We start from the raw sequence: 19,981 nt of genomic DNA, 5'->3' as shown, positions 1-19,981 counted from the left end.
TATTGAACATGGGTGATTTTTTGTGTACACCCTTTGGTCAAACATTTATTTGAGTATCCTTTGGTTATGTACAGAAATTTGTTGAAATCATTAAAACGTTAAGACTTCCTATGGGCATAGTAAACCATCATCGGTCCACCCAACCTTAGCCTGAACCTAAGGATTTATTGCAATATGTTTTACTTGGCAGAGTCATTTCTGTTATGGAACACAGAGAAATAATCTTGAAATTCTTAGTGGTGAAAGTAGAAACAAAGTAGAAATCTCATTTGTGCAGATTCAATGCATTATGTTACAATTAGTGTCATAGACAATATGAACATGTATGCATACGCCGAGTCAGCTGTGTCTAGTCAAGCTATGTGACTTGATTCCTAGTCCCTTTGACGTGAAAACAAACCCCCCAAATGTTCACTTAGAAAAATATCTGTTCTCCAATTTCCACTGAAGAGTTTCTCAGGGGTCTTCATTGCCCAGCAATGTCAGAGTTGTGCTCATGGGACAAATTATGAAGCTCGTTTCTTATTTGGGTCATGATGATTAAGAATTAATCAGTGTTTGAAACAGCATGCAAATAATTCTGTCAGCTCTCTTCTACAGATTAGGTTATGGTCCTCATTTAACAGATGAGGAAACAGAAGCAGAGCTCACCTCCCAGGCAACCAGACACTGTACTTGGGGAGTGAGGCTGGTTGGCTCCTGTGGGACCACACAAGTGACATCCCCATGGGGCGGGGGGGTGGTGGGCAGCATTGAGTCCGGAAGTGGGAGTTACAAGCAGGGTAGTGAAATGGCTTCACTGCCTTTTTACATGGGCCTGGAGGTCAAGTTAGTTTATTTGTTTTTAATTTAGCTGAAATTATAGGCTGGTTGAAAGATTCCTTTGCCAGCAGGGATCTTTTGAATAGTCACACAAACCTTTTGGTCTCTCTCTCTCTCTTTCTCTCTCTCTCTCGCTTTCCTCCAACCTCTCCCCTCATTTGCAGGATTAGAAAAGCACTTGGGAGGCACATTCATCTTGCCGGTGTTGTCAGGAGTGATCAGCGAGTTTTATTAAAAGCCCTGGGATTGCCTGAAAAGCCTCCTTGTCTGGGTTTGAAATGAAAGGGACATGTTAAGATCTTGAGGCACATCGTCAGGACCCCTTGCCCTGCCCCTTGGACTATGAGCTAACATCTCTGGAGGAAGAACAGAAGCCCTCTTGTGTTGAAGGGATTTCACCGGTGGACAAACCGAGTTGGCCCCTGACAGCATGAGCTCTCTGAACTGGGGTGGGCCCAGTGCTTTGCTGCTGCTGCTCCTAGGCTGGGCCAGTCCCACCTTCATCAGCCTTAACCGTGGGGTCAGGGTGATGAAGGGCAGCTCTGCCTTCCTGTCGGGAGATGACCTGAAGTTTGCCATCCCCAAAGAGAAAGATGCTTGCAAAGTGGAAGTTGTGATGAACGAGCCAATGACCCAAAGGGTCGGGAAACTCACTCCACAGGTAGGTCATTCCTGAGATTTTTCTATTCGGTCATGTGTGTGAATGTGAGTGTGTATGTGTGTGTGTGTGTGTGTGTGTGTGAGAGAGAGAGAGAGAGAGAGAGAGATAGAAAGAGAGAGGGAGAGAATGAAACCAAACAGGGATGGGACAGCCTTTCAAAGGTTGGAGTAGGCCCTGTGTGGTATGATATGATCAGTCTTTATGGGATTATTCTTGTCCCAAATGAGCTCATCCATTGCTAGTCAGGGTGCCTTTGGGTAAGATATCAGGATTTCAAGATATGTTTTAGGCTACACTTGTGATTGCAGAATAGCACAAGTAAAACGTGAAGACATTTTTATCTGTTTCCATCACTAGAACATTCTGGGGAGTGGGAGGAGAGACATGGAAAGGAGAGGTGAAAATACTTCATTTTAAATATTCATTGTTTCTTCAAAAATGTCTGTAGAAAATGTGTTCCTTTAGTCAAAATCTTGGAGACCTTATCATTTAAGAGTATTATAGGCACAATCCTTTTGTAGGATTATCTTTTAAGAGTAGAATAGAGTTACCTTCTAAGTCATTGGGTTGAAAAAGTCTGTATTATCATATATTGTACTTGCTTGAAGTAGGAGTTTACCTCTATATAAAATAGGAAATTGGTTCTGGTTTTATAGCTCGTCCCTACTGTGGTTTAACTTCCTCCCAATGCAGACAATTTTGAGAATGTTCTGCACTGGCTGCTACTGCTGCTTCTGGAAACATGCACCATTATTTGTGAACCGTGAACATTAAGTTTCTTCTCCATTTGGCTAAAGACTTTGATTCCAGGAAGTTACTCCACAGTGGTACTAGATGATGTAGAGACAAATGGAAGGAGACTTAGATACTAACTCAAGTGGTTATTACAAGCTGTTTGATTTACCACTCTCAGAGGATAGGCCAATTCTGAAATACATCACAACTCTGTGGTGGCTTTCTACTTAGGGAGCATTCCTGATGTGACAGCAACAAAATGTCTCTCTCCAGTTTCCCACGAGATTTTCTTTTGTCAGTCAGAGCTTCTGATGGGCACCTCCAAACCGAATACAGTAATGGCCCCAGCTCCTAAGGGGTTGTAGTCCCAAGTGTTTGGGACTTGCAGCATCTTTATACTTTCTCCCAACACCATTTGCACTGCAAAAGTGTGTGTGCGTGTGTTTTAAGATTTTGTTTATAAGAGAGAGAGAGAGCACGAGCAGGGGGAAGGGCAAGCAGAATACCTGCTGGACTTGGGGTCCATTCCAGGACTCCAAGACCATGACCTGAGCCTAAGTCAGATGCTTAAGGGACTAAGCCACCCAGGTGCCCAGTGGAAGTTTGGTTGTTTGGAACTTACAGTCAGGGAAAGAAGAGAGACCTGGGGTGGCTCATACCTAGATCCCACATGACTAAGGGCAATGAGTAGGTGACATGAATAAGCTCAACTACGAAACATGGAGTCCTAACTACAAGGACTCAGTTTGTTAAAAGCAAATCCTTGGAGTTTTAGAGAGCAATAGAGGACCCTAGTCCTAGAACACTGGGGTCCGTGGCTGCACGGATGTATATGGGTGCCTTATCGAGAAATGAACTCATAATTTGGTACCCCTTCCAATCAATATATTTTTAAAAAGTGTTCAATATTTATTTAGAAGTGAGGTTGAATATTTTGTGAGGGAAGAGAAAAAAAATTCTTCCTGGTTTATTATCTCTGGTCCTAAGCGTGCAAAGCAAAAGCCCTGTTCTTCACCAGATTCTCCCTCCTTAGAAAGTAATTTGGGGAGAATATACTGTTCCTTAAGTCAGCCTCTGAGGAGTATCCTCTCCCTGTCCCAAATAGCCTATGGCTCATAAACATATATGTAGTACTTTCTCCACAAGTAGTGGAATTGTCTCCATTATTTATTTTTGGTGATGTTTAATGGTCTTTGCCATCTGGCCGTCTCTGAGATACTAGAGAGTGAAAGAGCATCTAAGTGACTACAATCAGGTAAAACACTTATTTGGGGTCAAGAGTTGTAAGATATCTCCTAGTCATCTCCATTCCATTCCAAAATTTCTCTGATTTTAAGACAAAAATCCAGTTGCTAGAAAGAATATGGAGCAGAAACAGCATGCCTGTCTGATTTAGGGACGTCTGAATAGGCAGGCCAGGGATGGGGCTCCAAAAAAGTCCCAACTTGTCCCCTCAAGTGCTGTGGCTTTAAAATGAGAAAATGTTCAGTGAGCGCATTTCTGGAGGTAAATATGGCATCTCAAATGGATTTGTGTGGTCTAAAGTAAATATGTGACTTGTATCTTCTAAAATTTATTGTGTGGAAAAGGAACCCATTGAGCTGTGGCATTTCATTACCTTTTTGTCAGATATTTGTACCAGAAGGAAATCTATGTATCCAGAAAACTTTGTTTCTCAAACTCCTGGATGATCTTCCTACTTCAGTATGATAATTTCAACACAGAAACCAGATTCCTACATAAAGTCTGTTGTTTTTTTTCTTTTCTTTTTTTGGGGGGATTGGGGGGGATTATGTGCCTATTTTTAATGCAACCCTCCCAAGGCTTGATTTCTTATGGTGTTTTTGAAATTAAACATAGCTGAATGCGCGCGCATACACACAAAGCCTGAGCATTATTCTTTTTTTTTTTTCTGAGCATTATTCTTTAATAGCACTTACCAGGAAGTTGAAAGCAAGGCTTATGTGAACCCATTTCTAGTGAGATGACTGTATTAACAACACCCTGCTGTGTAATGAACAGTTTGATTTTATTTGCACAGAAAATGTTTTGTTTAACATCTGTTCAATTAGTGTTTTCATTTCATTACTGAAGTTTGTCTTAGGACCAACAGGTTCATTTTCCTATTGGATATTTGGAAAGGGATTTCCATTGGCGCACACCAGTACCTTCTGTTTAGATAACCCTCCTGATGTAGTCAATTAGACAAGGTCTGTGGCAATATGTTTTCCCCATGTTTTAGGACGAGACTTCCTCACACAGAGCACTTCTCACACCTGTTTCAAAGCAAGACATTTCTTGGGTGGAAAATCACCTCAGTTTAGAGCTGAGCTTGCTTTTTTGAATCAGAAATATGGCCGTAAGAAAACATCTCTAGGTTGAACCAGTATACTGTCATTAAAGTGAGTAATGAATTAGGAATGTGTGACAATTTAATTATAAATTGTAATTGAAAAGCAGTTGAAGTGGAAAAAACCAAGGCTAGACAGTAATTAGAAAAGGATTTAGCTCTCCTTTGTTTTAGTTAGTAAATTTATGGACAATTATGGCTGTCGCCTTTTATAAAAGGAAAACATATTATGAAACATAAAACAGATGTTTCTTTTAACAAACCAGATTGTCTCTTTATCACCAGGACTATTTGTTAAAGATATGGGGAAGGTCTTTCCTTTATCTTCTTCTTTGTTGTCAATTAAAAAGAGGAACCAATGATGTCTGTGGGAAAAGAAGATCATTTGTATTAGTAGTAAAGTCTTAGAGAGGATGATGTTGTCTGTAAATGTTTGAAACTGTGACAAAATGTAGGCTAAACACCATGAACTCAACAGTTATGGTATGCGACTACTTCAAGGGTATTTCTTAACACTCTGCCAAGTCAGGCTGGGCAGAATGAGAGTCATGGTGTGGTTGGGAGAGAAAATTCTTCTTTTAAGAATTAGAGTCCCCTCCCACCCCCAAAAAAGAGAGTTCCCAAAATACAACGGTACAATTTCCTTAATAGTTCTGAGTGAGGTGATTCGGTTAATTATAATTTTATTTGGGTGGAAGAAATTACCTTTAGCTTGCTATTGGTCTCATCAACCACTTTTAAAAAAGATCTTGTTTATTTATTTGAGAGAGGAAAGTGCATGAGCAGAGGGGGGCCAGGGAGGGAGAGAGGTAGAGGGAGAATCAGGCTCCCCGCTGAGCAGGGAACCCCAGGTGGGACTTGATCCTAGGACCTGGGGATCACAACCCAAGCTGAAGGCAGGCGCTTAACCACCCACGCCCCCTCATCAACCATTTCTGCTGTTAGTAACCAGTAAAGCAGTCTTTTGCAATTATATGAGAAGCAATTCGGGGCCACGTTTGGCTCTGATCAACCACAACAGTGTCCATAGCCTGTGGCTTCATTTTTGAATATAAAAATGCTATTTGGAAAAGAAAGAAAGAAAGGAAAAGAAAAAGATATATAATTAATACAGTGTGTTTGTGTGTGGGGCAATGTGTACCTTTTCATGCATATGCACAGGTAGGACTCCATTGCTATGAATCCCTGAAGGGTGTGGGTATATTATAGTTTGATAAATAGAACCATAGTTTAAATATACTGGAGACTGTAAACAGAATCATTTTAAGAGATAATTACTCCTTAATATATCTGCTTGATCTGTTTGGATTATCATGGTTTGGATATTCTTTTTTTTTTTTTTAAGATTTTATTTATTTATTTGACAGAGAGAGAGATCACAAGTAGGCGGAGAGGCAGGCAGAGAGAGAGCGGGAAGCAGGTTCCCCGCTGAGCAGAGAGCCCGATGCAGGGATAGATCCCAGGACCCTAAGATCATGACCAGAGCCGAAGGCAGAGGCTTAACCCACTGAGCCACCCAGGCACCCCATGGTTTAGATATTCTTAAAATAAAACACACCTATAGAAGCAGGCTGGGAGCAGGCACAGGGGCTGGCAGAGATGGTGGTGGTTACAACATGGACACGCGTATGCACACACATACACACGCAGACCCACCCCTCTAACAGACCATGGTTTCCCCAGGCAGTACTCTACTGCCAGAAACATCTAATCTTGTACCAATTTTTTTCACAAATATTTATCCATTTCTTCATGTGAACTAGGTCTTTGACTGCCATTTCCTTCCCAATGAAGTAAAGTATATTCATAATGGTTGCCCGATTCTTGATGAAGACACAGTGAAGCTTAGACTTTACAGGTAAGCAGCACACATAACCATTCTGTGTACTTCTTCAGGATTTTTCTATAGATTGATGTTATCTTGAGGCTAGTTGCTAGATCCCAAACAATCAATAGAAATTGGGGACCTAAGTAGGTGAGGCAAGAATTGTTGTCGACTTTCAATCATCTTTATTTGTATCATCTTCCTGGGAGCTTTTCTTGGAAAGCTTCTGTCCTGTTCCCCTGTAGAGTTCTTGTACAGGTCACTCTGGTGCTCTACCTTCCTGCTTATGATGGAAAATTAAAATTATGAAATACAAATTCTTAAAAAGAACTCAGAAAATATATTCCAAAATTGAATGATAGTCTTTATTTTGATTATCAGCTGCTCAGTTAATAAGAAGTATGTCTTCTAATCATAAGCATATTAAATGATAAAAATGTTTAAATAATCAGCTATAAAGTTAAGTACAGAGTGACTGTGTGAGCCAGGAATTCTACTCTTAAATATATGTGTAAGAGAAATAAAAAACTTTATTTCCCCCAAAACTTGCACACGGATCCTCATTTTGGCATCATTCATAATAGCTAAAAAGTTGAAATAACCCAACTGATGAATGTGTGAGCAAAATGTGGTGTATCCATACAATGGAATATTACTCAGCAGATGAAGTACTGATGTAGGCTGTAACATGGGCGAACCTTGAGACCATCATGTGAAATGAAACACACCAGACACAAAAGGTCACATACCTTTTCTAGAAAAGGCAAATCCATAAAACGCAGAAAACAGATTAGTGGTTGCCGGGGGCTGGAGGAAGGGCAAATGGGGAGTGATCACTAACGGGTATGGATTTCTTTCTGTGGAGATAAAAACGTTCTGGAATTAGGTGGTTGTGATGGTTGCACCACCTTGTGAATATACTAAAAACCACTGAGTTGTATACTTTAAAAAGGTAAATTTCATCTCAGTAAAAATTAGCTTAAAAATTAAGTTCAGGGGCTCCTGGGTGGCTCAGAGGGTTAAAGCCTCTGCCTTCGGCTCAGGTCATGATCTCAGGGTCCTGGGATCAAGCCCCGCATTGGGCTCTCTGCTCAGCAGGGAGCCTGCTTCCCCTTCTCTCTCTGCCTGCCTCTCTTCCTACTTGTGATCTCTCTCTGTCAAATGAATAAGTAAATAAATCTTTAAAAAAAAATTAAGTTCATGGTTATGGTATTGCTCACTTCATAGAGGTAACTGACAATGCAGTAAGTGGAGTAGGTTTTTTTTTTAAGATTTTATTGATTTATTTGATAGGGAGAGAGCACAACAGGAGGAGAGGCAGGCAGAGGCCGAGGGAGAAGCAGGCTCCCTGATGAGGGGAGAGCCTGACGCGGGGCTCAATGCCAGGACCCTGGGAACATGATCTGAGCCGAAAGGCAGATGCTTAACTGACTGAGCCACCCCTGGAGTAGGGTTTTAGATAGATTTTTACTTGGTTTTATGGCTGTTATGAATATCTGGCTAAAATATCTTAGTGTGAATTTCCCTTAAGTACCACAGTACTATTGCAAAGAGTTTTGTAGAAGACGCTAGCATGTTGAATCGTTCTATAGACACTTATAATCACCTACTATAACTCAAGGCCCAATGCTGGGCATAGGAAACACAAGGATGAAGATTCATGGATTTTTGGTGTTCGTAATCTGATGCAAAATATGGTAGATAACTGTAATGTGAACAAGGGCTGAAAGAGAGGCTTAAACACAATGCTGTGCTCAAAAAATGAAATAGTACCCAAAGATTCTATATCACCAGCACACAGGGCTGTTTGATCTTTCTTTCTTTCTTTTTTTTTTTTTAAAGATTTTATTTATTTATTTGACAGAGATCACAAGTAGACAGAGAGGCAGGCAGAGAGAGGGAGGGAAGCAGGCTCCCTGCTGAGCAGAGAGCCCGATGTGGGACTCGATCCCAGGACCCTGAGATCATGACCTGAGCCGAAGGCAGCGGCTTAAACCACTGAGCCACCCAGGCGCCCCTGTTTGATCTTTCTAAGGCTGTAGAGTTAAAAAACTAACTTTGGACAGCTTGCCTGGAAGGCTGGAAAAGCTGGTAGTTCTGGCTTCTCCACTTCTTCCTTGAGTTTCCAAGGGACAGGATAGTGGAGAAGGCAAGCAGGGCTCAGTCAAAGCAGCTGCTGGAGGACATTCGAAAGAAAATATTTAGAGTTGGAGGCAGAAAATCAGAGAACATGCTTATTCCCCTCTCACCTCCCCCTCAGCTCCTTTGGCGAGCTACTTGGCCTCTGCCTCAGATTCCCCCTCTGTAAAGTGGAATTTACAACGTCTCTCATAGGTTTCTGAAGCGCAGAAAGGTGTTGATGCTTCAGAAACTCCTCATCCTTTCACTCCTGAATTAAAACCCGATCCATAAATTACACAAGCTTGCTACTCAAATGACAGATGTGCCAGAAGTGAGATTCTGAGCTCCCAGCCATCATTACATATCAACGTGGATGATGGGTTTGAGAGAAGTGTGGAAAGAAAGCTCACTGGGGAGGGAGATGGCAGATAAAGGAGTTGACTCCAAGATAAGGAGAAGAAAGGAAGAGAACAGAGATTGGGAGTAGAGTATATAACAAAATCCAAACTCTACCCCATATGCGCATTTTATAAAGTCAGTCTTTAGATACCGGAAGTGTACCTGAGCTCTGGTAAACATCGCCTTTGTTCTCTCCACAGATTTACTGAGACAGATACCTTCACAGAAACCTTTATCCTGCCGGTCTATCTCCTCGAACCAGACTGTAACATCATCCGTAGGAGTAACAATGTCCTGGAGGTGTCTAAATTCTATGGCCTTTCCCCAGCCATTGATAAGAACCTCCTCAGATTTGATTACGAGAGGACGGCTGGCCTGGAGTGTACAGTCAGGCTGGATCCTGTGGGAAGCCGGCTGCCCGCCCACGGTCAGATGGTCCTGCTGGAGCCTCGGCCAGAAAAACCTCGTGGAGATCAGCCACACAGTTTTTTCCCTGAGTCTCGTATGTACCGTGTTCTTTTTTGTTACTTTTTTTTTGAAGATTTATTTATTTATAAGCAAGAGAGGGAGGGATAGGGAGAAAGTGAGAATGGTAGAGGGAGAGAGGGAAAGAGGGAGAGAGAATCTCAAGCAGACTCCCTGCTGAGCTTAGAGCCTGATGTGGGACTTGATTTCACGACACTGAGATCATTACCTGAGCCAAAACCAAGAGTCAGATGCTTAACCGACTGAACTACCCAGGCTCCCCTCATCTGTGTGTTTTAATACGTACCCGAGTGTTAATAGAACTGACAAAAACATCTGTTAATAGTCATCTTCTACTTTGACAAAAAATATCTTATATCTTTGATATAATAACTGGTTGAAAAATGTAGGCTAGTGGTTAAGAGTATGGACTTTGGAATCAGATCGATCTGGGTTTGAAACAGCTTCTGCTCTTTACTTCCTAAGTGATTTTAGGTAACATATTTAACCTGGTTAAGTCTCTGTAAAATGGGCAAAGATAGTAGCTGCTCCCCAAGTTTGTGGCAGGATGGAGTAAATGAGATCACGTGCATGAAGCGGCCTTCGCATGGTGTCGGGCCCATAGCAGGCACTCAGTGATGGTCAGCTGTTATTCACAGTGACAGTGGTAGTAGTAGTAAGAGTAGCTGGTGCATTTATTAAGTATTATTTGATTACAAATAAGTTTGACGTAGAGCAGGTGGCCAGTAGCTGTGGTTTAAATCAGGAGGAGTTGATGGATGAGGTTCCTTCTGTTACTCATCTAATCAGTATATTTTGGGTACCTCCTCTGTGCATAATAATGTTCTAGGCACTATGGGAAGACCAGTAATCACAGTCATAGTGATGCCTTGAATTTGGGCAACAATTTACAGCTAAAAGTATGTTTGCACATGAACCCTCCCATTTAGTGTTCATGACCATCTGGCTAAAAATTAGAATACTCATTTTATACATCAGGGAAAGGCCACTCGAAAAATAAGTGGCCTATGGGTATCACCCTACACGACTGTAAAAAGAAGTTGGGCAGAGAAAGAGACACACTCTTGAAGAGATGATGGTGGTTTTTAGTGGGAGAGAGCAGGTTGGTTCAGGCTGTCAAAGATTACTTAAAGGAGGGTTTAGTAAAAGGACTAAGGGGACCTGGAAAGGTGTCAGGACTTGGGGGTGTGATGAACACAGTGGGGAGCGAATTTCAGCAAGTAGAACAGCCTTGGAGAGAGTGCATGATGGAGCCGTGGACATGCATGCTGTGAAGGAAGACCAGCACTAGACTGTGGAAAGCCAGTCTTGACCCAGTGGCCTATTTGTCAGGGATGTTCGTCATCAGAACATGTATTTTATTATTTTTTCTCTCAGTGTAACATTCCGTGGGCAAGGATCTCCGGAGAAAATGGGTCAACCGTTCTTTTTAGGAAAAGAAGTTATAGGGTTATCGAACAATGCCACCCCCCTCTGTGAATGATTAGAGGGCATGCGTGGGTATTACTGAGGCAGTCAGGATCCACAGGAGGGAGGATTTTAAAAAATTTCACGTTCATGCTCAAGTAGCTGTCTTAACTCAGTGCTGTACATTCTAGAACTGGGAACAGAGCTGAGGTGTCCAGGTGGAAGCTGTGCCCTGGGACTGAAGAAAATGGGAAGTGCCAAGGTGAGCTGTGAGGAGTTCCTGCTGATGGGGCTTCGCTATCAACACACAGATCCCCCTTCTCCCAACATCGACTACATCTCCATCCAGCTGGACCTCACAGATGGCAGGAGCAAAATCGTGTACAAGGTAGAGTTGGGGGTTATGTGTCTGTGTGCCCGGCTGATCTGCAGCGAGAGAGCCACTTTTGTGGGGGTGCTCATGCTGGCTGCCATGCCAGGGACAGCTCCTGTGCTACCATGGGTGGGACTGCCCAGTGACTCATTAGAGCTGCAGAATATAAGTGTATAATTTCCCTTCCCTGCCTCTCTTCTAGCTTTGCCCCTCTAAGGCAATGGAGGAAGGACTGGTCTGGTCACATGCTACCCTTCTTAACGCCTCTTCCTTCAGTTTTCTTTAGCTCGACATTTGGTCTTTTGGAGCACCCTCTCTTCCAGGCTTCATTTCCCCCCTTCTTGGTTAGAACCTCTTTTCGCCTGTTAGAGGAAATGAGGGGGTCCACAAATCAACTAGGCAAGGCTGTGGGAGACAAAGAGCAAGTCAGTCCCAGTATTATGGGTATAGTGGTTTATATCCTTTTTACTCTTTTAGACTGTGAGATGGAAGACCAGGCCATCAAGGAGACGGCCCAAGGCCCCCTCCATCTTTCAGTCTCTTTCAAATCCCCCTGCCCTTTCTTCCTATTGATCTCTTCACATTGAAATGAAGGTAGAAGATGAAATCAATTTATATGAAATATTTAACATCCTACTGAATTGATTCATGTACTCTATAATTTGTTTTATTTGGGGCAACTGTGTACCAGCTGAAACAGCTTGGATTCTGTGCTGACATAAGATGATCCAAGATTAGAGTCATGAGAGACCTCCATCTTTCAAAATTTGACTTCTCACAGGATTTCTCCCAAGAAAGTCAGATATTGAACATTGTCACTCCCAAGGAATGGATAAAATACAAAATGATAAGAAAATGACAAGACAGAATCAGAGGATTATCGAATTGAGATAAAAAAACAACTTTGAGATGGTCAGGTCAAATCACCTGGTGAATTTTCAAAGATTTTTAAAAAGATTTCTGAGCCTAACATTAATAGCTAAGAGCATGAACCCTGCACCCACTTTGCCTGGGTTCAAATGTGTGTTTAACTAGCTATTTGACTTGGATTTTATGTCTCATTTTAATAAATCTTAAAATGGAAATAATGGAACCGACTTCTTAGAGTAATTGAGAGAAATAAACAAGATAAAAGACAGTTGGTACAAAGCCTAGCACATAGTAAGCATGGGGCGTATTTTGCTAGTTAAAAAAGCCACCTGGGAAAAAAAATGGATCATCAGCTAGGTTTGGAAACAACTGGTGTAGCCCAAACATCTTGTTGTATAATGGTGATCAGAGAAATCATATACCTTGTACATACATACACAGCCGTTTTATGACCGAGTCAGAACTAAATTCTAGGTCTCCTAACTAGTAGTAGATGTCTTCTTGTCTTTTTGACACAAAAATATTTTTACTTTTATCTTATTTTATTTTGTTTATTTTAAGAGAGAGAGAGAGAGAGCGAGCATGAGTGGGGACAGGGAGAACACAGGGAAGAGAGAGAGAATCTCAAGCAGGTTCCATGCTCAGTGCCTAGCCTGACACAGGGTTCAATCTCAGGACTCTGAGATCATGACCCAAGCTGAAATCAAGAGTTGGACGCTTAATTGACTGAGCCACTCAGGCGCCCCAAAACTTTCACTTTGATTGACTTATCTCCATTAAAAAAATATATACTCATTTTTCTTCCTGACTGATTTTTAAATTTTACTTCTCTATATTGAGTTAGGGCTTTATTGTTTATATTTTTAGATCCGTTTGATTGAGATTTTACCCCGTAAAATGACCTTCTTGTTTTATTAATTAACCTACTCCATAGTCAATTTGGCATCATAAAACACATTCTTTTATGAATATCAAAGTAATATGTTCACTGCAGAGAATTTTTTTTTAAAGATTTTATTTATTTATTTGATAGACAGAGATCACAAGCAGGCAGAGAGGCAGGCAGAAGAGAGAGAGGAGGAAGCAGGCTTCCCGCTGAGCAGGGAGCCCTATGTGGGGCTCGATCCCAGAGCCCTGGGATCATGACCTGAGCCGAAGGCAGAGGCTTTAACCCACTGAGCCACGCAAGCGGTCCCAGAGAATTTTTTTTGAAAAACACACAGAAAGTAAAATAAGAAGAAAATGAAATGAGCTATGTTTCTCCCACTTTTTACACACACACGTATGCACACTCATGGTCAGGAGACATGCACACCAATTGTTGGTTTTGTTTTATGTGACTGAATTTATACTATATTTGAAGATTTTGAATCTTGTTATTTTATTATTTTTATATTTGTACAGTCTGTCCTCATCAAGTGACTAAGTGACTATTTAATCCATAATTTCTTCTAGGTTCTTAAGATTTTCTTGTTTATAGTTGCCTTTTTAATCCATCTGAAATGAATTTTATCATATTGTGAAACACAGGAACAGTTTTTTTCTCCAAGTAGTCAAAATTTTCAACACTAGATGTTGAATAATGAACCTGTTTCTCATTGATTTTTGATGCTTCTTCTATTGAATAGAAAGAAGGGCTAGCTCTTTTGTTTCTTAGATATACCTCCTTATTTCTGTGCCAGTATCAGTTATTCTAAATATAAAAGGTCAATAATACACTTTAATATTTTACAGGCAAGTTCTTCCTTATCACTTGTCTTCAAAGTTTTCTTATCCATTCTCACCTAATCTTAGTTCTCAATAAAGAATTAAATCATTTATTTCCATTAAAGTAAATGCCTATGTATTTTTATCAGGATGAGATTAAAACTATAAATTATTTTGGAAATAATTGGAATATTAGAACATTTACCACACTGAGCACTCTCATCCAGAAATGAGGGACCTCACTTCATCTAGGCAAATGTTCTTTGATGTGTTTCTGTAAAATTTGCAGTTTTCTTCATGTAAGTTGAGCACACTTATTAGTCCAGTCCTAGGCAGTTTGGTTTTGAGAAATTACTGTGAATAATTCCCTCCATTATATCTTCTCATTGGTTACTGATGATAAATAGGAAAGCTATTTTTGGTATAATTTTCTTTTATCTGGCTTCTTTCTTGAATTCAATTATTCTAAGAATTTTTCAGTTCTTTGGGTTTTTGAAGACCATAATTATGTCTTTCACTAATGATGATAATTTTGTCTTTTCTTTTTCAGTAATTATTCCTCCTTTTTTTTTTTTTTTTTTTTTTTTTTTTTTGCTCTGTTCCCCACTGGTTTGGCCAGAATAATATTAAATATAATGATGCTTATAAGAATACTTGCTTGTATATTTTATCAATCTTAACTGCCCACCCACACTGTCCTTTTTTTGTGGGGAGGGGTTTAAAATTTAAATTCAATTAATTAACATATAATGTATTATTAGTTTCAGAGGTAGAAGTCTTATCTACCTCTGTGATTCATCAGTCTTATATAATACCCAGTGCTCATTACACTACATGCCCTCCTTAATGTCTAACACCCAGTTACCCCATCCCTCCCCTCCAGCAATCCTCAGTTTGTTCCCTATGATTAAGAGTCTCTTATGGGGGATGCCTGGGTGGCTCAGTCATTAGATGTCTACCTTCAGCTGAGGTCATGATCCCAGGGTCCTGGGATCGAGCCCCACATTGGGCTCCCTACTCTGTGGGAGCCTGCTACTTCTCCCACTCCCTCTGTTTGTGTTCCTCTCTCTGTGTCTTTCTGTCAAATAAATAAAATCTTAAAAAAAAAAAAAAGGGGGTCTCTTACGGTGTGTCTCCCTCTCGATTTCATCTTGTTTTATTTTCCCTCTCTTTCTATATAGCCCTCTGTTTTGTTTCTTAAATTCCACATATGAGTGAGATCATATGATAATTGTCTTTCTCCGATTGACTTACTTCACCTAGCATAATACCCTCTAATCTCTAATTCCATCCATGTCATTGCAAATGGCAAGATTTCATTTTTTTGATGGCTGAGTTGTACTCCATTATATATATATATATATATATACCACATCTTCATTATCCACTGATCTGTCAGTGGACATCTGGGATCTTTCCATAGTTTGGCTATTGTGGACATTGCTGCTATAAACATTCAGGCGCACATGCCCCTTTGGATCACTATATTTGTATCTTTGGGGTAAATACCCAGTAGTACAGTTGCTGGGTCATAGGGTATCTCTAATTTCAACTTTTTGAGGAATCTCCATATTGTTTTCTAGAGTGGTTGCACCACTCTGCACCACCAACAGTATAGGTGGGTTTCCCTTTCTCTGCATCCTTGCCAACACCTGTTGTTTCCTGACTTGTTAATGTTAGCCATTCTGACTGGTGTGAGGTGGTATCTCATTGTGGGTTTGATTTGCATTTCCCTGAGGCCGAGTGATGTTGAACACTTTTTCATGTGTTTGTTGGCCATCTGGATGTCTTCTTTGCAGAAATGTCTTTTCATATCCTCTGCCCATTTCTTGTTGGGATTATTTGTTCTTTGGGTGTTGAGTTTGATAAGTTCTTGATAGATTTTGGATACTAGCCCTTTATCTGGTAAGACAGTTGCAAATATCTTCTCCCATTCTGTTGGTTGTCTTTTGGTTGCTGACTATTTCCTTTGCTGTGTAAAAGCTTTTTATCTTGATGAATTTCTAATAGTTCATTTTTTCTGTCATTTCCCTTGCCTTTGGCGATGTGTCTATGAAGAAGTTGCTGTGGCTAAGGTTGAAGAGGTTGCTGCCTGTGTTCTCCTTCAGGATTTTCATGGATTCCTGTCTCACATTTAGGTCTTTCATCCATTTTGAGTCTATTTTAGAGTATGGTGTAACAAAATGGTCTGGTTTCAGTCTTCTGCATGTGGCTGTCCAATTTTCCCAACACCATTTGTTGAAGAGACTGTCTTTTTTCCATTGGACATTCTTTCCTGCTTTGTTGAAGATTGTTGACCATAGAGTTGAGGGTCTATTTCTGGGCTCTCTAATCTGTTTCACTGTCTATGTGTCTGTTTTTATGACAGTACCATACTTTCTTGATGATTACAACTTTGTAATATAGCTTGAAGTCCATAATTGTGATGTCACCAGCTTTGTTTTTCTTTTTCATCATTCCTTTGGCTATTTGGAATCTTTTCTGGTTCCATACAAATTTTAGGATTGTTCCAGCTCTGTGAAAAAAAAATTGACAGTATTTTGATAGGGATTGCATGGAATGTATAGATTGCTCTAGGTAGCATAGACATTTTCACAATATTTGTTCTTCCAGCCCATGAGCATGGAATGTTTTTTCATTTCATTGTGTCTTCCTCAATTTCTTTCATGAGTGTTCTATAGTCTTCTAAGTACAGATCCTTTGTGTCTGTCTTTAGGTTCATTACTATGTATCTTATGGATTTTGGTGCAAATTGTAAATGGGATCAATTCCTTAATTTCTCTTTCTTCTGTCTCATTGTTAGTGTATAGAAATGCAACTGATTTCTGTGCACTAATTTTGTATCCTCCTGCTTTGCTGAATTCCTGTATGAGTTCTAGCAACTTGGGGGTGGAGTCTTTTGGGTTTTCCACATAGTTTATCATGTCATTTGCAAAGAGTGAGAGTTTGACTTCTTCTTTACAGATTTGGATATCTTTTATTTCTTTTTGTTGTGAGATTGCTGAGGCTAGGACTTCTAGTACTATGTTGAACAACAGTGGTGATAGTGGATTTCTCTGCCCTGTTCCAGCCCTCAAGGAAGAGCTCTCAGTTCTTCCCTATTGAGAATGATATTTGCTATGGGTTTTTTGTAAATGGTTTTTATGTTATTGAGTGATATTCCCTCTATACACTGTGGAGAGTTTTAAGCAAGAAAGGATGCTAGACTTTGTCAAATACTTTTCCTGCATCTATTGAGAGGATCATATGGTTCTTATCCTTTATTTTATTAATGTAGTGGATCATATTGATCGATTTGCTGAGGTTGAACCAGCCTTGCAGCCCAGGCATAAATCCTACTTTGTCATGGTAAATAATCCTTTTAATGTACTGTTGGAGCCTATTGGCTAAGATCTTGGTGAAAATTTTTGCATCCATTTTCCTCAGGGATATTGTCTGTAATTCTTTTTGGTGGGGTCTTTGACTAGTTTTGGGATCATGGCAATGCTGGCCTCACAAAATGAGTTTGGAAATTTTTCTTCTATTTCTATTTTGAAACAGCTTCAGAAGAAAAGGTATTAGTTCTTCCTTAAATGTTTGGTAGAATTCCCCTGGAAAGCCATCTAGCCCTGGACTCTTGTTTTTTGGGAGATTTTTAATTACTGTTTCAATTTCCTTGCTGGTTATGGGTCTGTTCAGGTTTTCTATTACTTCCTGTTTTCTGTTTTAGTTTAGTTTGGTAGTTTATGTGTTGCTAGGAATGCATCCATTTCCTCCAGATAGCCTAATTTGTTGATATATAGTTGCTCATAATATGTTCTTATACTTGTTTGTATTTCTTCGCTATTGGCTGTGATCCCTGCTCTTTCATTCATAATTTCATTTATTTGGGTCCTTTCTTTTTTCTTTTTGATAACTCTGGCCAATATCAATCTTATTAATTCTTTCAAAGAACCACCTCCTAGTTTTGTTGATCTGTTTTACTGTTTTTTTCTATGGTTTCTATTTCATTGATTTCTGCTCTAATCTTTGTTAATTCTCTTTTCTTGCTAGATTTAGGCTTTATTTGCTGTTCTTTCTCTTGCTCCGTTAAGTGTAAGGTTAGGTTGTGTATTTGAGACTTTTTTCTTTCTTGAGAAAGGTTTGTATTGCTATATACTTCCCTCTCATGACCACCTTTGCTGCATCCCAAAAGTTTTGAACGGCTGTGTTTTCATTTTCATTTGTTTCTGTGAATTTTTAAAAGTCTTCTTTAATTTTCTGGTTAGCTCATTCTTTTTTTAGTGGGATGCTCTTTAACCTCTATGTATTTGAGTTCTTCCCAATTTTCCTCTTGTGATTGAATTCTAGTTTCAAAGCATTATGTTCCAAAAATATGCAGGGAATAATCCCAGTCTTTTGGTTCCAGTTGAGATCTGTTTTGTGACCCAGTGTGTGATTTCTTCTGGAGAATCTTCCATGTGCCCTCGAGAAGAATGTGTGTTCAGTTGCTTTAGGATGGTATGTTCTGAATATATCTGTGAAGTCCATCTGATCTAATGCATCATTCAAAGCTCTTATTTCCTTATTGATTTGCTACTTAAATGATCTGTCCATTCATGAGTGGGGGTGTTAAAGTCCCCTACTATTATTGTATTATTACCAATGAATTTCTTTATGCTGTTATTGATTTATGTATTTGGGTGCTTCCAAGTTGGGGGCATAGATATTTACAATTGTTTAGCTCTTTGTGTTGGATAGACCCTTTATGTATGATAGACTGTCCTTCCTCATCTCTTATTACAGTCTTTGGTTTAAAATCTAATTTGTCTGATAAAAGGATTGCCCCTCCCCCAGCTTTTTTTCTGAAGTCCATCAGTGTGGTAAATGGTTTTCCACCCCCACACTTCCAATTTGGAGGAGATTCATCTGAAATGAATCTCTTGTGGACAACATATTAATGGGTCTTGCTTTTTTATCCAATCCAATACCCTGTGTCTTTTGATTGGGGCATTTAGCCCATTTACATTTAGAGTAACTATTGAAAGATATGAATTTAGTGCCATTATAATAACTGTAAAGTTACTGTTTCTGTATATTGTCTCTGTTCCTTTCTGGTCTAGGTTACTTTTGGGCTCTCTTTTCACTTAAAGGATCTCTCTTTTTTTTTTTTTTTTAATATTTTATTTATTTATTTGACAGACAGAGAACACAAGTAGGCAGAGAGGCAGGCAGAGAGAGAGGAGGAAGCAGGCTCCCCACTGAGCAGAGAGCCCAATGCGGGGCTCAATCCCAGGACCCTGGGATCATGACCTGAGCCGAAGGCAGAGGCTTTAACCCACTGAGCCATCCAGGCGCCCCGAGGATCTCTTTTAATATCTCTTGCAAGGCTGGTTTCATGATCACAAATTCTTTTAGTTTCCGTTTGTCCTAGAAGCTTTTTATCTCTCCCATTTTGAATGACATCATAGCTGGATAAGGTATTCTTGGCTGCGTATTTTTCTCATTTAGCATCCTGAATATATCATACTTGTCCTTTCCGGCCTGCCAGGTTTCTGTGGATAGGTTTGTTCCCAATCTAATGTTTCTACCCTTGTAGTTTATGGACCTCTTTTCCTGAGCTGCTTTCAGGTTTTTCTCTTTGTCTCTGAGATTTGCAAATTTCACTGTTATATGGCAGAATGTTGACCTTTTTTATTGATTTTGAGGGGGGGGGTCTCTGTGTCTTCTGGGCTGGAGTGCCTGTTTCCTTACCCAGATTAGGGAAGTTCTCTGCTATAATTTGCTCCAATATACCTTCTGCTTCTCTCTCTTCCTCTTCTTCTTGGATCCCAATTATTCTAATATTGTTTTGCTTTATGGTATCATTTATCTCTCAAATTCTTCCCTTTTTCTCTCTTTTTCAGTGGTTATTCATCTCTTTTTTTCTCAACTTCTTTATTTTCCATTATTTGGTCTGCTATATCATGAATTCTCTCTTCTGCCTCATTTATCCTAGCAGTTAGAGCCTCTGTTTTTTATTACATCTCATTAATAGCCTTTTGATTTCAACTTTATTTGATTTTAGTTCTTTTATTCCTCCAGAAAGAGATTCTCTAGTGTCCCCTATGCTTTTTCTATACACCAGGTTTGGGGTGTATTTTGGTCTCTTTGTTAAAAGAAACTGTATCCCACAATTGTAAAGAAAGGAAAACTTATGTATACATAAAATAAAATTAAATACAGTGAAAGTATAGAATGTAAGTATAAAAAGGAAAATTTCAAAAT

The 19,981-nt window shown here is 39.8% G+C and overlaps 1 protein-coding gene across 1 annotated transcript in view; it reads left to right on the top strand.

Annotated features, from left to right (window-relative positions):
- The first annotated feature begins 1,252 nt into the window (after positions 1-1,252).
- LOC111156629 (FRAS1 related extracellular matrix 1) overlaps positions 1,253-19,981 on the top strand; it is a 146,792-nt gene continuing 128,063 nt past the window's right edge. The window contains exons 1-4 of the mRNA XM_022517628.1: positions 1,253-1,483; positions 6,332-6,426; positions 9,114-9,415; positions 10,998-11,194. Of these exons, the coding sequence (XP_022373336.1) occupies positions 1,253-1,483; positions 6,332-6,426; positions 9,114-9,415; positions 10,998-11,194 (825 nt within the window). The remainder of the gene's footprint in view (positions 1,484-6,331; positions 6,427-9,113; positions 9,416-10,997; positions 11,195-19,981) is intronic.

The sequence above is a fragment of the Enhydra lutris genome, unplaced genomic scaffold (genome assembly GCF_002288905.1).
Source record: "Enhydra lutris kenyoni isolate GAN:26980312 unplaced genomic scaffold, ASM228890v2 scaffoldscaffold47, whole genome shotgun sequence".
NCBI classification, from domain to species: Eukaryota; Metazoa; Chordata; class Mammalia; order Carnivora; family Mustelidae; genus Enhydra; species Enhydra lutris.
This window is presented reverse-complemented; position numbering and strand designations above follow the sequence as displayed.